The 23,857-nt window shown below is 39.2% G+C and overlaps 1 protein-coding gene across 1 annotated transcript in view; it reads right to left on the minus strand.

The window, feature by feature from the left end:
* NYAP2 (neuronal tyrosine-phosphorylated phosphoinositide-3-kinase adaptor 2) overlaps window positions 1–23,857 on the minus strand; it is a 243,087-nt gene that overhangs the window by 51,664 nt on the left and 167,566 nt on the right. Inside the window, exon 4 of the mRNA XM_068543754.1 lies at window positions 19,486–19,695. Coding sequence (XP_068399855.1) covers window positions 19,486–19,695 — 210 coding nt within the window. The remainder of the gene's footprint in view (window positions 1–19,485; window positions 19,696–23,857) is intronic.

Here is a 23,857-nt window from a genome sequence, read left to right on the forward strand (position 1 = left end):
GCGTGTGTGGTTAGGAGTACTCATTGTATTCCTTCTAAATATCTGAGGGCATGGATTTCCCTTGCCGTCCACTTTCTTATGTAGAGAGAATATAAATCACGCCGCTTACTGCACAGGGATGCCCTTGATGCTGTAATGCACGGTTAGTTTCTTACATGGCAACATAGCATCATGTACCATCAACAGTTTTTTTTTTAATTTGACAGCCTCTTTTATTAAAACACATCACTTCTGAAATGCCCTTAAGATCTTCATCACTTTAGCTGTATATGAAAATGCGCTTTTTTCAAAAAATACTTGATTCCACATTAAAAGAGAATTAAAGTATATGTTTATAAAGGAACATATTTTATCTATTTAACAAGTAATATATGCTCCTTAATTATCTTAAAAATTATTACATAAAAAAATCATCTGCCATAATATACAGAAAAAGGCATATGATTTGTATCAGGATCAAATGTATATTACCATGGGGATAAAATTTTAACTTCATGTTATGGTGTCAAAAATAGAATAAACGAACAAAAAATAGAACAAAACTCTTCCATCCTCTGATATTAGGAATGGATACATGGCAAAAATAAGTTAACATGTGTTTAAAATATGTGACATTTTACTCCTAAATAACAAAATAAAAGGAAAGAAATGCCAGACAAAATTTTTATATCACTCACCTTATTAATGTAAATGACGCTCAAAATTGGACATAACACTAATGATATTTCCTCTTCATACAATTGGCTTTGTGGTTTGTTGAAGAGCAAACATCCTGAGACAAAATGTGACCAGATATTGAAATTGTGTATGGTCCTTGTAGCATGTTCTATTACAATAGCTATAGTTCTTATGATTCTGCCTTGAACCACTGTCTGTTATAGACATAAACTAAGCAATACGTGTCTTGGGATAAGATCAATATGAGACTATACATGGATGGCGACTTCAATCTGATCTCCAGTAATGGCCATGTTCATTCATTCTAGAGCAGAACTTCTGGAGGGCTCTAAGACTCTTTGGGGAGGTGGTGACCTGAGGTAAAAACTATTTTCGTAAAAATACTACGACATTATTTGTTTTTCCACTGTGTTGACAAACGCACTGAAAGTCCCAAAACAAGGCTGGATAAATCTGCTGATACCTTAGCACATCAAAGCAATAGCACCAAACTGTACTAGTAAGTAGGCATTTTTCACTGCCACACAGACTTGCATATTTGGCAGACACCTTCTCAAAAAATGAATGAAGTGAGCTTATTGATTTAAGGAAGACAACTGGCAGTATTTGTTGACAATGATACATTTGAGCTTTCAAGCAAATAATAAAATTTTGAAACACTTGTATTTACCACTGTGAGCTTGACAGCACTCTAATACTTAAAGACTTTTCTTAGGAGATCAGTGGCAATATTAATAAATGTGTTGTATTGATTTTTATAACAAAATGTGTCAACATATGGAAGATTTGCATGACTTAGTGAACCGATATTTTCTAAAAGCACTGTGTTATAAATCATTCATGGGGGAGGGGGTGGGCCCGGGGCGAGCCGGAACCCGGGAGCGGGCGGGACCTGGCAGAACTGGACATGCGGCGCTGCGGCGCTGGAAGCCGACCCTGAGCTCGCCTGCGTGGGGACAGCCGAGCTCAGGGGGGTGTCAGAGCCGCAGGCGGAGGAGTGAAGTCAGGGCTGAGCGGGCGGAAGAGAGCCTGGGCTAAGACATGGCCACTTATCACCCAGTAGGACACATGCAACTGCCCGGGCTGATGCCATTCGTTCCCGTCTCATTGATACTTTCTCTCTCCTTGAGCATCTGCACGGCTTGAGCCAAGCTGTGCCACGGCACACTATTCGAGAGATACTTGATCCTTCCTGTCAGAAGAAACTTATGTTGGGAGATCAACACCAGCTTGTGCGCTTCTCCATGAAGCCTCGTCATGCAGAACGGATTACACACGCCCAGAGACTGCTGAGAACGCTTCGAGTGCGCTGCAGCGAGAGTCCCCCTCTTTCCTTGTGGGCTGGATGGGTCCTTGAGTGTATCCTTTCATGCCACTCATTTTTATCCCATGGCTTTACGGTCTCTCTTGCCTCATCATCTGCCTATTGACTTATTTTTCCCTTCCCAAACTCCATTTTCTTCTCATTCTCACCGGGTCTATTCTTGCCCTAATTATGTCACCTGCCTAAACCAGAAAAAAACTCCACTCTGTATGTATTCTTAAGAGAAAACAGGTCCTCTCTTCAGAAACTTTATAATCTTCCTCATCTTTTTGAATACAATTGTAATGATGGTTGAAATAGGTGAGAACTCACATTGAATGAAAGGGTGGGAGTCATTTTTCCTTTTAAGTTGATCATTTTACACATTTGAATGTTATTTGAATTGTGATAGGGACAATTATATTAAGTCTCTTGGAGTAGGATTTGTGCAACTGCTAAGACTAGTAACATTTGAAGGGCTCTCAAGTGTAGTAGATACAAGGTAGTCTAGACACTTAGAGGTGGGGTGTAGTAGTCTCACAAGGAATTGGAGATGGGAAGACCAGTTGCATTTCTTGTGTTAGTCTAATAATTTGAATGCATATTTTCTAATAGAGATACTGGTACCTATCAGCAAGTGAGCCAACATTTACGTTTTTACAAATATGTTTAGAAAGATTAAGTACAAATAAGAAAACTCACAATGTATGTAAAGGTACATCTAAGATATTAGATGAGCCAAAAAAATGACCTAAAGAGTAAATGACTATAAAACCAATCACAAATTTTATGAAATGTATTAAAAGCAAAAGAATGTTTGGGCAATCAATGACCTCATTTGATTATCATCTCAAACAAACTGCTCAGAAAGGACAGTAGAAGTACTCACTTCCTTATTTCATCCTCACTATTTTGGGGAAGTTTCCCACTTTAAAAATAGTCTTTTGGACTTTCCTGGTGGCGCAACGGTTAAGAATCCGCCTGCCAATGCAGGGGGCACGGGTTCAAGCCCTGGTCCGGGAAGATCCCACATGCCGCGGAGCAACTAAGCCCGTGCGCCACAACTACTGAGCCTGCGCTCTAGAGCCCTTAAGCCTAGAGCCCGTGCTCTGCAACAAGAAGTAGCCCCCCCCACCTCGCCGCAACTAGAGAAAGCCCGCGCAGCAACGAAAACCCAACACAGCCAAAAAATAAATAATAAAAATAAAAAGTAAATTAAAAAAATAGTCTCTTAATGCAATCAGGTCAAAGGCATTTAAATACACAACAGTATTTGGTGTCATTGACCAACTGCAGTATACTATATGCTTTGAACTGTTTTATTTCCTCTCCACAGTGATGAGGGTTTTAAAGTAAGTCACCCACATTTCCTATTTCTTGTTGATAATGATAATTGGCAGGTATTTGCCTTGTGGGATTAGGGATATAGATTTCAGCCTTGGAATAAAGTAAATAGCAGAAAATATATGGGATTCCCTGGATCCAATGGACAAATCAAAATAGAAGAGCACTAACCATTCTTTTTGGTAAAACAGCTGATTATGACACATGATTACTGTGCCAGAGGACAGGTGGACTGCCTGAGTGGGAGTCACCTGGCAGGCTCAAGAAAATTATATCTTATTAAGTATATTCTCATGGTAGAAAGGCAGGAGGGATTTTGCAAAGGGAAATAATTTGTGACTAACAGATTTCTTTGAATAGACTAATTCGTGTGATAAACATTAAGACTTTGTTTAGACTTTTAAAAAGCAATTTTCCAGATCATAAAGAATGCTGTTATAGATAAGGAACAAACAGTTCTCTAGATCAAAGCTCCCCAATCTTTTTCGTCTTATGATTTTTTTTTCCCAGAAAAACATATATAACCTTGAAAACCTCCTTAGTAATTTTAATCATTTTATTTTATCACATTTTTTTCTGTGATATGGAGAAGCAAGTTGAAGTAAAAATAATAATTTAGACTAACATGTTGCTAAATATTGTATTTTAGTGTTTATACAATTTAATAATCATAAAATGTAAGCACATTTTTACTTTTGCCATTTTATAAGTGATCATGCTTTTTTTTTAAAGAAAATATATGATTTGTCTACAAAAACAAACAAAAAAAACATTCATGGGTAAAAATACACTTAAAGTCCAAGATAGACCAATGGATTTTAATGTAACAGACCATGATGAGCTTATTGATATGTAACTAACACTTACCAAACTGTTGTTTGTTGAGTTTGGGGAAAGTATTAAAGAAGAATATCCACAATTATATGAAAAGGCTATTAAAATATTCCTCCCCTTTGAACTATGCACCTGTATAAGGCCAGATTCCTTTTATACATTTTAACCAAAGCAACATATCACAACAGATTGAATCCAAAGCAGATGAGAATCTATGCTCTACTGAGTCAGACATCAAAGAGATTTATAAAAATGTAAAACAATGTCAATCTGGTAACCATTCGTTACAGTTCTGGAAAATAGAGTCATTTTTCATGAAAAAAATGTTATTTATGTTAACATATAATGGGTTTATCATTTTTAATGAATAGATAATTTTTAACTCTCAATTTTAATTTCTAACATGAGAAATATTGTTAGACCTAACCCAAATAAAGGAAAGCTCTTTGGGTTCTCAATAACTTTTAAGAACATAAAGGGTTCTGGGACTGAAGAGTTTAAGAACTGCTGCTTTCTATGGACGCTGAGCCCCCAAAGTTTCCTTAAAAGGGTAACTTTTTATTCAATTAATTTGCCAATTGAGTATTTGAAAAACAAAAACTGAAACAGAAGAAAATACCATGTTGAAGCACAAGAAACATGGGAAAACCTTTGAAAACTCCAGAGTATTTTGGAACCACCAGTTGTAAAATGCTGCCCTAGAAAAATCTCAACAGCAATGTCCAAGAAAAGCTATTACCTGCCTGTGAGACCTGAGGGAAACCATCCAGATTCTCAGGGTACATTTTCATCACTTATAATGAGAAGCAATGTCTAAAGTTCACTGATTCTTAGGTGTTCATAAATTAAATCTGTTGGAATCATTGAAATGACCTCAAAAATATTCTTGATTGATCATGAGCTAGTTTACTAAGATCACTGCTTTTACTCTTCCTTCTTGGTCTGCTTTTTGTGCTTTATTATTTATTTAGATACTTATTTCCAAAAAAAGTTTAATAACACATGGAGAGATCCAGAAGAAATGAGTAACTTCTGTGCTTTATTTTTGTAACAATGTAGGTAGGATTATGCATAACTCAAGTTTGCTATTTGCTAAAGTTTTCTAAAATTGTTGGTGAAAGTTTTGGTAGTAAATGGTTAAACATAATAAAAATTATTTAAAAATAAAATTTAGGAGGTGTAATGGTCATCTGTCATTTTCACCTGTCCAGAATCCATTTACTCTTTTTTCTGGAATAGTAGCTTGAATTTCCATTGGAGAACAATATCACCAGTAATCTCAATTTTCATGGTTCCATACTAGGGGCCTGACCCCAACTTCAGCTCAGAAGTGGCCATGTGATTCAGACCTGTCCAATCAATCATTCTATCCCCTTGGCTTCACCGACTGGCTCAGGATTGAACATGTGGCCCAAGTCAGCCAATGAGAGTTGCCTTCATACTTCTGGCGCTCTTGGGAGAGAGGTATTATCTTTTCATGAGAGCTGCTAAGCTCTCATCACTGACTAGCTGAATGACCATGGACAGTTTTCTTGACCTCACTAAGCTTTCATTTGTTCACAGGTAAAATGGGAGAAATAAAGGTAGCTACTTTGTAAAATTATTGTAAGAATTAAATAAGATACTAAGTGTAGATTTCACCGCAGTGGCCAGCATGTCATAAGACCTCAAGAAATGTTAGCTATTTTTATTATTTTATTATTTAAAGGCAAATATGATCTTTCAGCTCCCCTGCTTATAATGAATTCTAAACTGCTTCCTCACGATGGTACCCATGGCTCAGCTTACAGAGCCAGCCTCACCTGCAGTCTTGCACCTGTCACACTACATTAAATTCTCGTAAAGCCCCATGAGTTCTCTTACTCTAGGATTTTAATCATGCCACTCACTCTGCCTAGCGCACTTGTTCCTTCCTTCTCCCTTCCTCCCATTCTCTTCTTTACTAAACCGCATGCTTTTTGAGGACAGGAGCCATGTCCATCTCATTCCCCACTGTATTTCCCCTGAGTAACATGATAACTAATCCCTGATGAGGACTCATGCAGTATTTATTAAATGAATTATTTTAAACCATATTTTAAAGAATGAAGCCAGTGTAAAAGATAAATGATTTGTATATTTCTAATTAAAAAAAAAAATGTTTTCCTCCATTGCTTCATCTTTCCCAAGAGTCCAGCAAATACATCACTGACCAAACTTTAGTTGAATTTAACATTAAAAGAATCAAGATGGGGAATACTGCAATGCCTGTCTTGGACAACAGATGGCAATGCAAATACGATTTGATAATGTATTCTGGTCTGCTTGCAAGCTTCCAGACTTAGTCTCTGTATATGCCCAGCATAAGTCAGACAGAGCCTTCTTTTCTGTAATGTCTTCCATGGCTTTTCACAGAAACAGAAAGGACATTCTCTGTGAATAGTAGTGGTGTGCTGTACCCATAGGCCCTTTCCAAAGAAAGCCAACAACTGCCAGCCAGGAGCAATGTCAGAGCCCACTCCTCCTGGAGAGGGCACAGGGCAGGGTCATGTCCCTTCAGTGAAAGATACGAGGAGCTGGCCCTACAGTCAGAACTCAAGCATATTGTCATCATGATTCTCAAACAGGATTAATCTACTGAGAGGCAAGTAAGGTGAAGGTACCTTTTGCATTATCTGAATTGTTTATGCCTGGTTAATTATTTTTTCCCAAAAGAATCAAACAGAGAGTAGGTGGAAATTCAGAATTTCTCTAACAAGAATGAAATTACTATCAAGTTGTATATTTTTCCAGCAGCTTTCAGGGTATCTGTATAGTATAGAACGTCATGGTCTATGCATGTGTTTAGTAGAAATCAGGTTTAAGGGACTCTGTGTGTGTGTGTGTGTGTGTGTGTGTGTGTGTGTACTCACACATATAGTTATGTGCAGAGTATGATAAATTAGCTGACTGCAGATTGGACCTCATAAGACCCAAGCTTAAAATCCATAAGTAGCTATAGATAAACACACACACACACACACACACACCCACACCAGTTAATATCACCAAATTCCTTGACTCCAGAACTGTTCTTATAGCTTTAACCAATCATCTTGCTAGGAAAAAATGAGAAAAAGAATATAAATACTTTAGAAAAAACCTTACAAACCACAGGAAAACAAAGTCCAGTCTCCTTTCTTTCTGAATCAGGGACAATGATGTCCTCTCACAGTAAAAAATCAAGCACCATCACAGGAGAGCATAGGCTCCTTGAAGGCAGAGGTCATCTGTCATCACCTTAGAGGGTGCTGTTCAAGACAGGTGTTCTTACAAGTCTGCTGGATGAGTAAATGGCTGAACCAAAGAAAGGCAAGCACGTATAATGTTGCTATTTTATTAGGGAAAAAAAGCACATGTGTGACACGGTTGCTCAGGTGCTCTAGAATTAATTTTTAGATATATCAAAACAATCAGTTATAAACAACTCTCAGTTAGTTACAAGAACAGAGAAATTTCATGGGCTAGACAGCAAACACTTCTTTGAATTTATGAGGCAGGTTATTTGGGGCAGCATATTTATCTTCATAATTCTGTTTCCCTTGGTTTAGGATGATAAGGTATTAGCTGACTTTGTAAACCTGATCCCTGAGTTTAAAATCCCGGGAGTTTAAAATCCATAAGTGGCTTCCTGGCACTTTTAGGTAAGACTCGAATCACTGATGCAGCCAGCTCAGCCTGGCTCTGTCAGACTTCTTCTCCCACATGTGCCCTCAAGTCCCAGGGTCATCACACCTCCTGGGTCCTCCCTGGATTGTTCCTTCTTCTAAGTCACCTGGGATCTCAGTTCCCCAGGGATTAGGAAGCCGCGTAACATACTTCAGAGGGAGTGCGGTGTCATTTTCCTTGGTAGATTCTGTCACAGATTGTAGTTATACTTTTAGCTTTTGTGATTAATAGCAATCTCCTCCACTGGCATGTGCTCAGTGCCTGATAATTTTATATTGGAAAAAACAGAAGAATAAATGAATGGATGGATAGATGAATGAATTCCTGAGCATGGAGGTGGAAAAAGGGAAACTCAACCTAATTCAATCATGGGAAGAGATCTGTACTACGGGTCAGGAACCTGAAATCCCTTTCGTGATTTGAAGCTACTACTTACCAATGAGTCTGGGCTGTTTGGTTCCTCTTGAGCAGCTGTTTGGTCACATAAATAATCAGATCATAACACCAGCCCACAGATGCACAGGTTTTTGTGAAGATCAAATGAAATAGCACTTATTTTAAAAGCTAACACATGGTATATAAATATAAGGCATTATTTAAAATGGATAACCAACAAAGGTGATAAAATTCAATTCCATAATTCAGGCTAAATATAATTTGCAATAATCTTAGAGCAAATTTTGTAATTCCATCAGATTTTTTTTTTGCCTGTGTATTTATTTAACTGTTAGTTTGAACATAAAGAACCTTAAAATCCTCTGGTTTCTTCAAGTCACAAAAATGTCTTATTGAAGTAATAATTTAAATGCTTAGTTCCTTACACTAATTACAATTTTGAACTTTATTTCAAGGAAACACTTCTCTCCTGGCCCATTCAGGCCTGCTCCTGGCACACAGAGGAGGCGGCCCCTCTCTCTTTGCCTGTCTCCAGGTTCTTACCCCGCTGCCCCCAGCTTGATCCCCACCAAGTCTGCCCTCACAAGGGCCGAGGTAGAAGGAAGGAGGAGAGGTGAGGGGGCAGGAAAGGTCTTCTTGCCTGGCACTAGCGTGAGCCGGCGTGTCTCACACTCTGGTGTAACAGCGAAGGAAAGAAAGGTTAATACTCTCTTCTTGGGGTGCTTTCAAGTATACCCTGAGGGGCCCTCATGGTTAGCTATCTCTCACCTGAAGATCTCCTGGCTGTTTGCCCACTGGGCAACCTGTGGATGGACCTTGAGCCATGTCCTGCAGAGTCCTTGCCGTTCCTGGCAGTCACATGACCTAAGCCACCTCCAGGATTTCTTTCCTAATGGGTTTCTCTCCATGGCCTTACCTGGTCCACGGGAAACACACTTTATGCACATCTTTAACCCATCGGCAGTGGCTGGAGAGTGACTTGCCAAGCAGCTGTCTGCTCTGTGGTCATAGGCTATTCAGCTAACCTCTTGTACTTTTTTTTTTTTTAACAGTGTCCCTTCAATGACTAGAAACAAATAACAAGATTTCCAGGTGGTCCCGTGAAAGTCTATCTCACTTGATTTTTCATTGGGGGAGACAGTTCTCACTTCTCATCCCTCCTCTATGAGGCATGCAGGTTCATCTCTCTCTCTCTCTCACACACACACACACACACACACACACACACACACACAGTCTATCTCGGAGTCTCTAATAGCTGGTTTCTAGCCTCTCAGCCTCTACCCCCTTTCCTAGGCTAGAGAAGAGAGTTCAGTTAAGGACAATAACATTCACTTCGATCACCTCCTTTGCAAATTCTGACTCTGTGGTCTAGCTTTTTGCCTTGGACTGTGGGAGTAATCACCTCCTATCATTTTGTAATTAGCCTGCCGCATTTTATACCCTGCCGGTTTACATTCAAACCCCATAAAGACACACTTTGGCTTCTTAAAATCGTTCAGACCAAGTTCTCCTTTTCTGGTTGTTTCTCAAAGCCGTATCACCAGTATTAGGAGAAACACCAATAAAACCATTTCTCTGGTGAACACAAATTCTAGCAGCCAGAAGTCGCAGTCTTCTGCAGAGAAGTCAAAGTGGGATGATTGGAGATATGACTTACATTATTCTCCAAAGACTCTCCACGTGAGAATTCTGTTATGTGTTTACTACCAGAATTCAGAAAGGGAGAGCTAAACTCTAGAGTGTGAAATTAGTGAGCAGAACCTAGCAACTGGATCTGGCCAGTGTTGGCCGAGGAAATAACCCAGCATCCAATTAGAACTGGGAAGAAGAGCAGATGTGGAAAACCGAGTTCTGGTGCCTGAGCCGAGGGTACAGAATGACAGCCTTGAGGGTCGTAGATGCGGAAGCCCACAGCTGCCTGCGGCGATGCAGAGCCAAGCAGGAAGTTAGTCAATATCCTACAGCGAAGCCTGAATTACCTTGGGGCCTGAATCCTACCAGACTGGCTTGTGGTTCCTGTTGCATTATAACAATGAGCATAACAGAAATGACAGTCTCTATCAATCCACAGGCCCCAAATGGTTAAAACCATGGCAGTTAAAAATGATGCTTTGAAAAGTGGGATGGTGGAGCAAAAGACGGGAGGGTGGGTTTTCACTCTTTTCTTTGACTTTTGGTTTTTCAATAAGCATGCTTCAGTCAAATAATAATAATAATAAAATATTTCCATCTGATGGAAAACCAGCAAAATTCAAATAGACCTTGGCAGCTATAATCAGTTAATGATTTCACACGACACCCAAACTCGGTGAGTTAGAAAGACACTCGCTGAGTTTTGTTCTTGAGTCTATGGATCATTTGGGTAGTTTTTCTGGACTGGGCTGGGCTCACTCATGCATCGTGGTCAGGTGTGGGTCAGGTACGTGTTTCTGCTCTTTCATGCTGTGTTTTCTCACATGCTTGGGGGTTGGCTGGCTGAAGGCTGAGGAGTCTTGGTTTTCCTCTGTATGTATCTCATTCTCCAACAGGCTAGCTCAAGTTTGTTTACGTGGTGGAGGTAGGGTTGGGAAAAGTGAACATAAGCATTCATGGCCTCTTGAGGCTGAGGCTCAGAACGGACACACAGTTACTTCCATCTCACTCTATCCGGCAATGCAAGACTTAAGGCCAACCCAGACTTAAGGGGTAGGAAATAGACCTTACTTCTTGATAAGGAGCTATTAAAGCACATTGCAAAGAGCATGGATACAAGGAGAGGGGAATGATTGGGACCATTACTGCAACTACAGCATCCCAAAGGTGCCAGGCCATGTGAAAAAATGGAAGAGGGAAAAGAGAATAGCATTTGGGAATTATGTAGCCATATTAAAATGTTTACTGTTAATCAGGTTCTAAAAGTAAATCTTTTTCATCCACACTTCAGTGAGTGAGCTGCAGAGAAAACTCTATCCCCTCTTACATGCCTAGTTCCTACTCATCATGCTAGTACCAAATTTAATATCACTTTCTCCAGGAAGCCTGTCTGAATTACCTTCCTTTTAGACAGTGAATAAATCATGTGATTGTTCCCAGCATTTCCTCCTCATATCATTTATAAGACTCTGTTATTTTATTCTCTGTCTTCCCAGCTGGACCAGGAGCTCTTGAGGGGGGAGGGTCTGGTCTATCATGTTTATTTTGAACCCCCAGCACTTAGTCCCCACATGGCACAGAGTAGATGCTGAATCAACTTTTGTTAAATGAACACAAAGGGAATGAATGACTGAATTAATAGATGAATGAATGTCAAGTTGGGTGTTTATTAAAGAAATGTATACATTTGTGGATATCGGTATTTTCCCGTGATACCCATATCCTTGCTAACCTGGTTTTAAATCCATTCATTGCTACCAAGTAGAAAAGAAACACTGTGAGAAATTAAGATGACTCTTTGATAGCTACGTATAATGCAGCAAGCAAGTTTTAAGGCCTGCACCTGATATTTTCTCCAAATTTTCACAAGTGCAAACTGAAGAGAATCCAAAAATGGCCTTTACACTGACCCAAAAACTTTGTTGGAAAATGTACAAATAAATGAAGCACAGGTTGTTGCACTAGTAGTGGCCTTATAACCAATTTATACTCTGTGTAACTAAAGAAAACCTTATATTTGCAATGTGCTGAGCTTTCCAAAGGAAATATTCAGTCTTAGTCCTAGAAAAAAAATCAGAGACCTTTCTAGTAAAATTGAATGGGAACAGAATAAGCCATGGTCTACTAGCTATTACAAGTCAGATTTGTACCAGACGTTCCTATACATTTCTGAGTTTAATCCTCATAATAACCTATATGGTGAGATTTCCTTTACCTTTTCTGTAAAGATAGAGAAACTGGGGCACAGCCGTGTTACATAATTTCCTCAAGCTATTAGCACCAAAATGTGAATTTATTAACATTGTCGTAAAGCATGATTTACTTAAAAAAAAAGAAAATCTATATTGATTTATTATGGTTTGCCAGGAATTACTGTTATAAGTACTGTTCCACAATTCCCAGTCATGCTGCCCAATGCCTGCTTCTTGCCTGTTTCTCATTCTTGCTGCCCGACTTGTGCACATGGGAGCCTTCCTGGATACGAATATTTTTGAGTTATGGTTGCCAGGAGGTTTATCAGCAAAGTTAGCCAGTCCTTCCAGGTTATCAAGTAAAGTATGGTAAATATGTTTCAGAATTTCATAAATCAACTGGTAATTATCAATTTTCAAAGACTAGACTCGTAGGTTCAATTGCAGTTCCCTTTCCTGAATCCTAGTTTTCTGCTGCTTTTATTAAATGGTCCCCATTCTGCTAAATCTTCTTCCCAGAGATCCACTCTTAGGTCTTTAGCTAACACCCTAACATCTCTGTGATCTTTCCAGTCTTAAAAGGCATGGTTAGAATATGAATTAGCGTAGAAAATGTCTTATGAACCGTAGTTTGGGGTGCAGGTGTGCTAAATGTCATGCTGGAGACAGAGCTCTCACCATTCCCAGCAAAACAACCCACGACTCCTTTCTACTTCTCTTGCTACCTTCTTTGTTTAAATTCTGCTCAGTTCAAGGTCCAGCTCAAATGCCACTACTCATAGGGAACTTTCCTTCATTACCACAGATGAGTGAGTCTCTCAGCTCTCCTGCAAAGATACGTGCAAACGTATCTGGGATCATACTAATAACAAGTATTTATTTAATATTCATTGTATTCCACACACCATGCTAAGTGTGTTAATATGTTATCTCATTTAATTCTCACCTTTAATTTGCAGTAGTATCTATGAATTAGGTACTATTATCATCCATCTTTTGTGGATGAAGGTCAGAGTGATGACGGGACATGCCCGATGTCATCACTATTAAAAACAGAGTCTGGATTTAAATCTAGATCTTCTGGATGCCCAAACCTCAGTGCTCAATGACTATATTATACTTTATTCACGCACTTACAATTAATATAAAATTTCCTCTATTATTCTACAAATGCGGTGTGCAAAAAATGATGTATTTCTGTTTTCTTCAACTAAAATTAAATTCATATGTTTTCCACTTCTCTGAAGTGTGCACAGGACTCCTCGTGGTTATGAAGGGCTGACCCATGAATGGTGGTGGAAAATGTTTCCCTTCAACGGATCATGAAAAGGCCCAGAACTGTTCTACAGATCAGAATGTACAAGATGGCACCTTTCGTCTTCATCCCATAGTGGTAAACAGCGTGGGAAGCTTGGAGTCTGTCTTCCAAGTATAACTATCCCCTTGAAGTATAAAATGCCATATTCTGGAGTTCAGAACCATAAAGCAGGAAGTCCAGCCTCACTGCAAACCCCTTGGAAACTTCACCCTAACTGTCCTCCCTCCCAGTCAGAGACTGGGCCACTTTGCCAGGATGCTGAGAAAGGATTAGGCCACTGGTCCTTACTATTCGTGGAATGCCAGACCTTTGTACCTTTTCCAGAATTAAGAAATTCTCCCTCCCTTCTTGACCATCACAGGTCATATGCCTCTTTCTAATCGCCCCTCCTGTTCTCAGCATAGCCTTCTCAAGGAGCTGCAGTTTCTAGAAAATAAAAACAGGGGGGCAAGATATTTACTGGCACCTGCTGTTTTTGCTGTAACCCAGCCTCCCTGTGATTCAGGGTCAAATGCATGCCTCCACCAACTGGTCATCGCTTGATTTTACTTTATTTTATTCTATTTTGTTTTGTTTGCTGTTTTTTTAATTTATTTTTTGAATTTTTATTTATTTTTTAAGTTTTTATTTTATATTGTATACTAGTTGATTTACAATGTTGTGTTAGTGTCAGGTGTACAGCAAAATGAGTCGGTTATACGTATACATATATCTATTCTTTTTCAAATTCTTTTCCCATTAGGTTATTACAGAATATTGAGCAGAGTTCCCTGTGCTACACAGTAGGTCCTTGTTGGTTATCTATTTTAAATATAGTAGTGTGTATATGTCATACAAACCAGAAAATGCAAATTGACATCCTTTATGTCTTATTCAGCCAGAGGAAGCAAATTATTTGATTCAATGTTTTTAAAAAATTTAGCTCTATTGAAAAATTGAGAGATTTCATGTTACAGTAATTAAATCTGGGAATTTGGGCTGACTCTCTCTCATGGAGAGCATCAACTGGTACTGAGTAGCTTCTGTCCCCTTGAGATGCTCTGGTACTTTCCAGGTCACCTGCATTTCCATCATTCCATCCTGATGTTCGTCAGTTTGCAATAGATCTCCTTTGGAATGCCCAAATATTTCTCCAGGTTTATGCTTCTGACAAATGTGGAAATATATAACTTAGACCAAAAGAACTTCAAGTTTCAAGACAAATGGGGAAACTATTTTCCTTTGTGAGAGCAAAGAATTGTTCTATGTATGCAATGTATAAGCAAAACATATCTGCTTTGAAGAAGGCACCTCTCCTAATTCACTCACTGATGTTACCTGCCTGTCACCAGGCATCTCAGTTTGCATCCCATGGTGGACATTCTCAGAGAGCAAAAACACACCAGGCTGAATACACGGAAACTGAGGTCATTTTAAGATCGTCTCATTTATAGTGTTAAGCCAAGGCCTCTGAGTTTACTTCCAAAATTGCTTTTGCAGTCAGGCAGGCCTGGCAGGACCAGGTCAGGAGAGGTCTGCCTCAGCCTTTGTTCATCTTCCTCACCCCATGTAGAAAGTTCTCCCTCTATATTTCTACTCAATTAACAATAATAATAATAAAAAATGATTTTTAAACAGACCTGATACAATCCTGGTTAAAGACTCAATGTCTCCCATTAAGCCCTCCATCCTTTTTCTAGCCTGCCCTCATTTTTTGTTCTCTGAATGATTTTAAATGTATAGTAGAGAGTAGATAATAATGAAAATAATACATTTAATTATAATCTAATTCATTTATGCTCAATAGTTTTGTGTCATAAAGAAGCATAGTAATATTGTAGAGTGGCAGAGACCACGTTTTATGTTTTATATACCCTATAGTGTGTGTATGTATGTGTGTGTGTGTTTGTCCCCAGAAACTATAACAGAGATGGATACAAGCTTGCAAACTATCTGTTGATGGATTTAGTAATTGAAATCTAACTTTTTGTTAATACAATATTACTGGTATAATTTCCATTTTTTCTCATGAGCATTTGGGTTCCAGGCTTCCACCACCTTCAAGACTCTCCCCCTGGGGAATCTCTGATTTACTAAACAACGGTGACTTGAATAAAGTGCCGCAGCAACCAGCGGCACTGTTAATTAGAACTGAGATCTCCTGACACGCTCACCCACTTTACTTCAGCATTTCCTCCATTCCTCAAAAGAGCTGTTAAGAACAACCATTTCAAGTGGCTAAACTACTTTTGTTAAAGCAAATAGTCTGTGACTGGTAGCAGTTGGTGTGCCTTTGTATGCGTGTCTGCGTGTGTGTGTGTGTGTCTATGTGTATGTGTTAGTGACACAGAGAGAGAAAGAACCAGAAGCAGAAAGTTGATGGATGCAGAGAGGGAGGGGGGATTTAAAAGTAGAACTGGTGGAACCTTCTTATATCTTGAACATTAGGTGTGGAGCTGAGTACCTCCTTGTTTAGGCAAGAGGGTTATCGGTCGCAGTTCTAGTGTAGTGTAGGAAGGGGATTCATAGCCCAGTGGCCCCATGTCAAGGAAACAATAATGAAGTGTGAAGAGAACAGGGATAAAGAGTAAATACTGACTCACTCTCTTTTGTTCCAAAAAATCAAGTCCAGAATGCTCTCTTCACATAGTTATTTGCCTAGTCTAGACAAAGGCCATCTCACTGATGAGGATAATTCTTTAAGGAGTACACCATTTGCTTAAAACCCCAAAGGTGAGTGAACTTTATATTCAAGTATCAATATTCTACCTTTTTTTGCTAGTGGAACTATGCCATTTTCTAGTATAGAATTGGCACATTTTCGGCTCTTTCTTTTTAGAAAAATTAAAACTACCCATATAACAAATATTTTGCCTTTTCTCCTCTTCCCCTCAAAATTGGAATAAAATAGCCCATTCTCAAGGCTCTGATAACACTTTTCCACTCATACAAAGGTAAAAAGTTGCAGAACAGAAAATAACATTTGTCTTGTTGGAGGATTATAGGAACATCGTTACCAGACCTATCTGCACAGCTGCAAGAACAAAGGATTCTGGCACCAGGAAGTTTCCAACAACCAGCCACAACCCCTCCCCTTTTAGTATAAAAAAAGCTGGAATTCTAAGTCAGGAAAGATGGTTCTTTGGAACACTTGTCCGCCATCTTCTGGGTCTGCTGGTTTTACAAATAAAGTCACTATTCCTTGCCCCAACACCTCGTCTTTCAATTTATTGGTCTGTCATGCAGTGAGCAGTAAAAGCTTGGACTCATTAACAATGCTGACTATCTCTGTCTGAGTAAATGGTCTCCCAGTCACCCATGCTTGAAGCCTTGGAGTTACCATTGGATCTTTCATGACGAAAACTGAATTGTATTATATCTATCTTAAAAAAATATTCAAATGGCTACAAAAGTCCACCACATAATGTTCAAAACCTAACCATGATGGGGCAGATAACTGTCCATTGCTTATGCAACACTCCCTCCCCATCCCTGCAAATAGGCTGTTGATTTCATTTCCAGGTATAAGGCAGAGTTCCCTTGATTTAAGGGAAAGAAAGGCCCTCTATAAGCCCATGGAAATCCCATTCCTCTTCACTCAGTGATTGACCTAGAGGATGTTTCCCAGATCTGGCCAAGTAGATCAAAGAGAGAGTCTGACGGGGCATGATGCCCAGAAATGTCTCCTCAGCTTGTGATCACAAATACAACCATCAAGGGTAGCAGAAGAGAAGAGTCAGAAGGACAGAAAGTTCCTGGGTCCTCAATGATATCACTAAACAGTTACAAGACCCCTGCAACTGCCTACCTCCAGACCCAGCACTATGGAGAGTTAACAGAAGCCAGTATTACTTTAACCACTGTTAATTGGTACTCTGTGACTGAAAGCATTTCTGTTTAATGCACAAGGCCCTTCAGGATTCTTGCTATCTGGTCCCACCCTACTTTGCAGTTTCTTCAACCTTCTCCAACCCTTCACAGCAAAGCTTCCATCCCGTAGTGTTTTAGATTTTCTTTTAGAAGGCTGACTTATTTCTTCTGTGTCCTCCAGGTGAGCAGCTCTTGATGGTTCAAGCTCTAGCTCAAAATGTTACCTCCTCAAGCAATGATTACGTTATCTATCCACCAAAAGCCTCTGATTGTTTTTCCTGAAATCACACCCTCCCAAGAAAAATTCATTTCTCCTCTGTGCTGCATATTATTTGTATATAACACATTCTATTGCAATGATCCAGTCATCTGTCTTGCACTTGCCTTTGAGCCCCCAAATATGAGGATGTCTTACTTATCACTGTACTCACAGAGCCTAGAACAGTGGCTATTTTACGTAATAAACACTCAGCTAATGCTTCTGGATTTTATAAAATACCCGTGGTCACAATAGGAGCAGATACTATTCATGGTTTTTTTGGCTAGAACTGGTACAAATTTAGATAATCATTAAAAATATACTATTAACAAACCTAAAACAAATCACAATTCCCAACTGAATAGTGATGTCAACCTTCCTTGGGAGTGGCTTTTTTTATTTCTACAAAATGCTATTTGTTCCCTATGTTTTTTTTTTCTTTCTGACAAAATGCACAGATATCTTCTTCTCATATACCTATAGATATTTATACTTTACTATCAAACATATATTTTTAGAGTTCTGCTAAATTCACGTAATGTTTCTTCTCTGAGAGTTGAACTCACGCTGTTGATTACCCATATGATACATGATATGGCTCTATCACCAAAGCTTATAGTTACATTTTCAGTCTGAGGAAGCTGTTGCCCTACCTCTGCCTGGGTTATTGTTCTAGAAACATCCCTTCCCCATTATAGAGATCATTCATCCTGTTCCAGTTTTTTTTTGTTTTTGTTTTTGTTTTTTTGGCTGTGTTGGGTCTTCATTGCTGCACGCAGGCTTTCGCTCTAGTTGCGGTGCATGGGCTTCTCATTGCGGTGGCTTCTCTTTTTGCGGAGCATGGGTTCTAGGCACGTGAGCTTCAGTAGTTGTGGCTCGTGGGCTCTAGAGCACAGGCTCAGTAGTTGTGGCATGTGGGCTCGGTAGTTGTGGCTCACGGGCTCTAGAGTGAAGGCTCAGTAGTTGTGGCACACGGACTTAGCTGCTCCGCGGCATGTGGGTTCCTCCCGGACCAGGGCTTGAACCCGCGTCCCCTACATTGGCAAGCAGATTCTTAACCACTGCGCCACCAGGAATGTCCCCCTGTTCCAATTTTAACTGGTGCGTGACTGTCAGAGAGACCACAGGCTAAAATCATGCTAATTGCTTTCCAAGATGAATACCAGAGTTGAAAAAACATTAAAGAATTGGTCTTTTCTTCAGAGCCCTAACACTCTTAAGGAATAGAAATCTGAAAACTACAGGCGGCTGCTGGATTATTTGCTGTTTATTTCAATTGACAGCTCTCTGAGTCCACCATATAGATCAATCAGTTCAAAGCACACATATTCTGCCTTTTAAAAATTGATGTTTAATAATATTTATCTATTAACAATGCAAAATTGCATCACAGATTTTAATTTCAACTTGTGAATTTAAAGGTGTGTTAGATTATCATTTTCCAGCTCTTTTGACTTACAGGGAAACTTAGTACCTTGCCCAATGACCAGTTACTGTCTTCAGCTTATTATTGATACATCAAATGTCTCATAATATTTACTCTCTCTACTGCCTTCAGATCGCCTTTGCTACATTTTTATCCTCAATTTTACTTCCTGTTCATTTTTTCCCAGTTGTCTAGAATTTTTTTGAAGCAAAGGAGGCATAAACTCTAAATTACTTCAACTTTATAAATGAAAACTGCTTTAGATGAGCCCCAAGGATTTTTTTTTTTTTTTTAAGAAATTTAATGCAAGACAGTTGGAGTTGTCAGGGCTGCTGCATTGCACAGCCCCGAAAAGCACCATTCACTTCTCTATCATCCATGTGAAGAATGTTCCCTGTAGTGTACCACATACTGTTACCTCCTTTTGTGTGCAGGGCTACTTACGCTGTCTCTATGAGGAGAGACAGAGATATCTGTGGTTATGGTTTTCTAAGTGATAATTGCATGAAAGCAGTTTCTAGACACCCGAGGACTTACCGTCCAGGAGAATATTATCTTTCTTACCTGAGCTGTGGTTTCCTGCTAGCAAGGTGGGGCTCACAGAGCATCTTCCCAGTCTACTGGTGACCACAGGTGGCCCAGGTGTTCCGTCCCATTCCTGAGCTTTGATCGGCTCTCTGGAGGAAGATGGCCCATGATGTCCTCTCTCTTTGCTGTCCAACTTTGGTATTGGTTCCGTGCTGTGGCTCCGAACTTTCAGCTCCTCTGTTGATTCTGTGCATTAACCAGAATTATATTCTGTTAAACAAGAGTCAAATCCTTCCCAGATTCCTTAAACATTAAAGAATGATTTTCTAAAATATTTTTAATATATTTTTGGAAACTTAGACTTGTGTTGAAGACTACATTTAAATAAAACAGGGACAGATCACATGGGTCTTTTTTCTGAGCTGTGCAGATTATCAGCAGAAAATAATGATCTCTTTGGAAGTAGAGAACCTCAGTGAATATTCAGTATTCTTTAGTAAGTCTTCCCTTGTGCTAATCTTCAAGGAAACTTCATAAGGAGCACTTTACACTCCCTCTCTTTACTTTCTCATCTTCTCTTCATCCTGTTACCCACTGTGACATGAATTTAGCCCAACTACTCTACTAAAAGTGCTTTTGCTAAAATCACCTAGTGCCTTTTAGTTGGCAACTTAAGAAGACATTTTTAAGCCATTTGATTACTCTTTGATTACTCTCTTATTGATATCTTCAATTTTCTTGGCTTCACTGATGGGCCATCTTCCTGTGGTGTGCTCTCTAACACCATTTCTGTGTCATTCATACCTTTCCTTCCTCCAAGAGTCCCTTACATGTTGGTGGTCCCCAGGGTTCTAGCTTAGCCACTGTTCTCATTATACATATATTCTTTCTGTGATTTCATCCTCCAGGATTCAACTAACAATTGTCTGATGGCTAGTGATTTCTAAATAGTTTATCAGAAGTCTGGACCATTCTCCTGAGCTGTAGACTCATTTATCCAACTGCCTACTGGATGAATCCATCTGGATACCCCTTAGGTAACACAAATTTAACATTCACATACTGCACTGACCCTATTTCTTACTCAACTAATGGTTCCTTCTGTCCTGCCAAACATCCAAGCTAGAAACGTATCTGTCTCTTTCTTTAACTGCTACCCTCCAAATCCATCAGTCTGCAAATTCTACAGATTTTATTTCTGAATATCTTGTTTTCCCTTCTGTTGCACTTTGTATCATGTCTACCTCAACTGTTCTGGTTCAAGCTCTAATCATCACCCTTGAATTATTGCAAACTGCCTCCTTGACTCTGTCCTTGACTCCCCAAAATACAAGCTCCGTACACTGCCAGAGTGATCTGTTTAAAATGAAAATCTGATCAAGTGTTTTCTTCAGGGACTAGATGCGATAGCCATTCTGTAAGGCATGTACAGAAGTGTTTAAAAGCATGTGTAGTTTGGGATTAACAGATACACGCTACTATATATAAAATAGATAACCAACAAGGACCTACTGTATAGCACAGGGAACTTTACTTAATATTTTGTAATAACCTATTAGGGAAAAGAATCTGAAAAAGAACATATATATATATATATATATATATATATATATATATATATATATATATATATCACTTTGCTATACACCTAAAACTAACACAACATTGTAAATCAACTATACTTCAATTTAAAAAAAAATAGCCAATGGGAAACAATTTTTAAATAAAATCACTTCCTAATTTAAAAAAAAAAAGCACACGTAGTAAATAAAGATGGTTTAGGAGTGATACCCACTTGCTACATTCAGAACGATGTTATTTCAGAGAACTGATGCGATAGCCATTCTGTAATGCACATAGATAAGTGTTTAAAGACAAAAACAAAAAAATGTAAATCTGTTCTTAATGTAACCCTGACTAAAATCCTTCCAGAAGTCCACTGTTACCCACAGAAGTATGTCTAAGCTCCTTACAACCCACAAGATTCTCCACCATCTCACTCTTCCCTGCCTCTCTAACTTTTTTACTTCCTACCTGAACGTGTATTCAAGAAATATCAATAAATTGGCTGTAGCTTCCCCTTCTCCACTCCACTTCCAACAAAAACTTCCAACAAAAACAACACTGGTTTCCATAGCTACCATCTCCTATATCACCTGCTTTGAATGCCCTTACATCCTGTCCTTTAATTGGGAAACTCTTTCCTCAGTCAAGGTTACTCAATTTAAGTATCCTTGAAGCCTCCCTATCCCATACATCCAGCCCATGTTGGGATAAAGTCATCTCTACACTGACATTGTCTTGTATCATTTTTCTGTGTACCTGTTCTTCTTAAAAGACCCGGAGTTCTTTAAAGGCAGGGTCTGAGTTTTGATGTTTGCTTTTTTCTCCACTTGGTGCCTCTAGCTCTTAGCATATTGCTCAGTAGGTATTTAACCAATTCATTTATGGAGTAGTTTTCCCAACTCCTCTGGCATCTTTCTGATGAGTGTAGAAAAGACAACATTCTTAATGGGACAAGAGGATCAAGCCAGTGTTACAAATGTACTGAAGTGGCACAGAGCTAATAGTATTTTCAAAAATCTGGTTACGTAAAAATCACAAGTTGTAAAATTCACCAGGTTGAAAGTTTAATTCAAATAAAGATCTTTGGGAAAGACCATAGTGAAAAATTACAGAAATGGTTCAGAGAATCTGTATTTTGTTTTCTTTGCATGTAAGTTCAAACACTCATCATCTTCAACCAGTGTGATAAGACAGATGTCACACTTTGGTTCCCTATTATCTGAATCTGTGGGGCAGAGATAGTTTATAATATAGTAAGCAGCTGGGTGAGGGATCTGAGAGGCCCAGCTGGGAGCCTTGGCCATTGCGGCCATATGGCTGGTGGCCCATGACATTGAGCCCTTGGTTTCTCCACTTGGAGCTTCATTTTGCTTACCTACAAAATGAACATAATACCAGCCCTGCCTAACTTTCCCAATTTAATTTGCAGGATCTAATAATATCCTACATTTTAAAATATTTTAAAAACAACACAGGGCCCCACATGCAAAAAGTAGCATTCATTTAAAAAATTGTAGCAATTTGTCGTTTATGAATTTATTTGTTCTTTCTACATTTGTTTTGGATAATCACTGAGAGACTGAAGATACAGATAGAAAATTGCCAGACCACATAGAAAAATAGAATTCTAGCTGATTATCTACAATAACCAGCCCAGAAAGCCAACCTACAATCTATAATTCAGACTTGTAGAAATTCAGACCACTATCTCTAGCAAACAATAACCTGTGTAACAACTGGCCCAAAGCAGCCAGGATTTGATTAAAAACTGACAGCTTCCCCAGTTTTGGGCCCTGCTTTTAGCATAGGACCAACCAGAGAAAGTCAAATATGTTCCCCTGACCAACGACATAGGATGTCCTGCTTCTAGTTAGGCTGTCTATAGCTTCCCTATGCCAACAGCCTCCACTGGGGGTGTAACTGAAGCCTTCCCTTTGTCCCACTATAAAGCTTTCCCACTCTTCTCCCTGCCTTGAGTCTCTGCCAAATGTGGTGGGTGACCGCGTTGCTACGGCAAGGCCTGATGAAATAGCCCTGCGTGTTCTCATCTGTTTGCTCTCCGTTTATTTCCACATCGCTATGGTTCCTTCCAGCTCCCAGGTGCTATGCAGTTGTGTAAACACATGTCAAAAATATCATTCTATGAGACAGAACTTAAACCAGGAGGGTAGTCCCATAAGAACAGTCTCAGAAAGATCCCTGGACCCGTATATAAGCTGAAGTCCCAGTTATACTGAAATCATATGTAAGTCAAAATAGTTTAAACTAATACATTCCAGCAAATAATTATAGCAAGACAATTTAACCAACACTTACTTTTCTGTGCCCTGAGTCAAATGGAATAAAACCAGTATCCGAAAAGAACATTCTAGACTATTTCCAAGCTGTTTATCCACAGTTTCAAAGAAAATGTAGCTCTGGCTTCCAAATGTCACAGCGTCAGAACCTAATGACCCATCTGTTTCACCTCACGTTCTCTTCCAGATTTTAAACTAACCGTTGGGATGTTTGCCTTATTATGGACCTCTATGTTGTATTCCCACTGCCATCATTAAGCAGTTGCAATTTTTTCTTCTCTCTCTCTCTCTCACACACACACACACACACACACACACACACACACACACACACACACGAGTCTTCTACCACTGGTATTGAAATTAACCAAACTAAAAAAATGCTCTAATTTAACACTGGGTCCAATACTGTTCCTGCAGGTTCGGACACTATTTTAAATATGAAAGGCTGAGGATGTCAAAGTCTCCCCACCAACCTCAGTTTCTTTGTTCTCATTCAAATTACTCGCATACACACACCAGGGGAGTGTCATTTAGGTCTCAAA

This window comes from Eschrichtius robustus, chromosome 5 (assembly GCF_028021215.1).
Source record: "Eschrichtius robustus isolate mEscRob2 chromosome 5, mEscRob2.pri, whole genome shotgun sequence".
Classification (NCBI taxonomy): Eukaryota; Metazoa; Chordata; class Mammalia; order Artiodactyla; family Eschrichtiidae; genus Eschrichtius; species Eschrichtius robustus.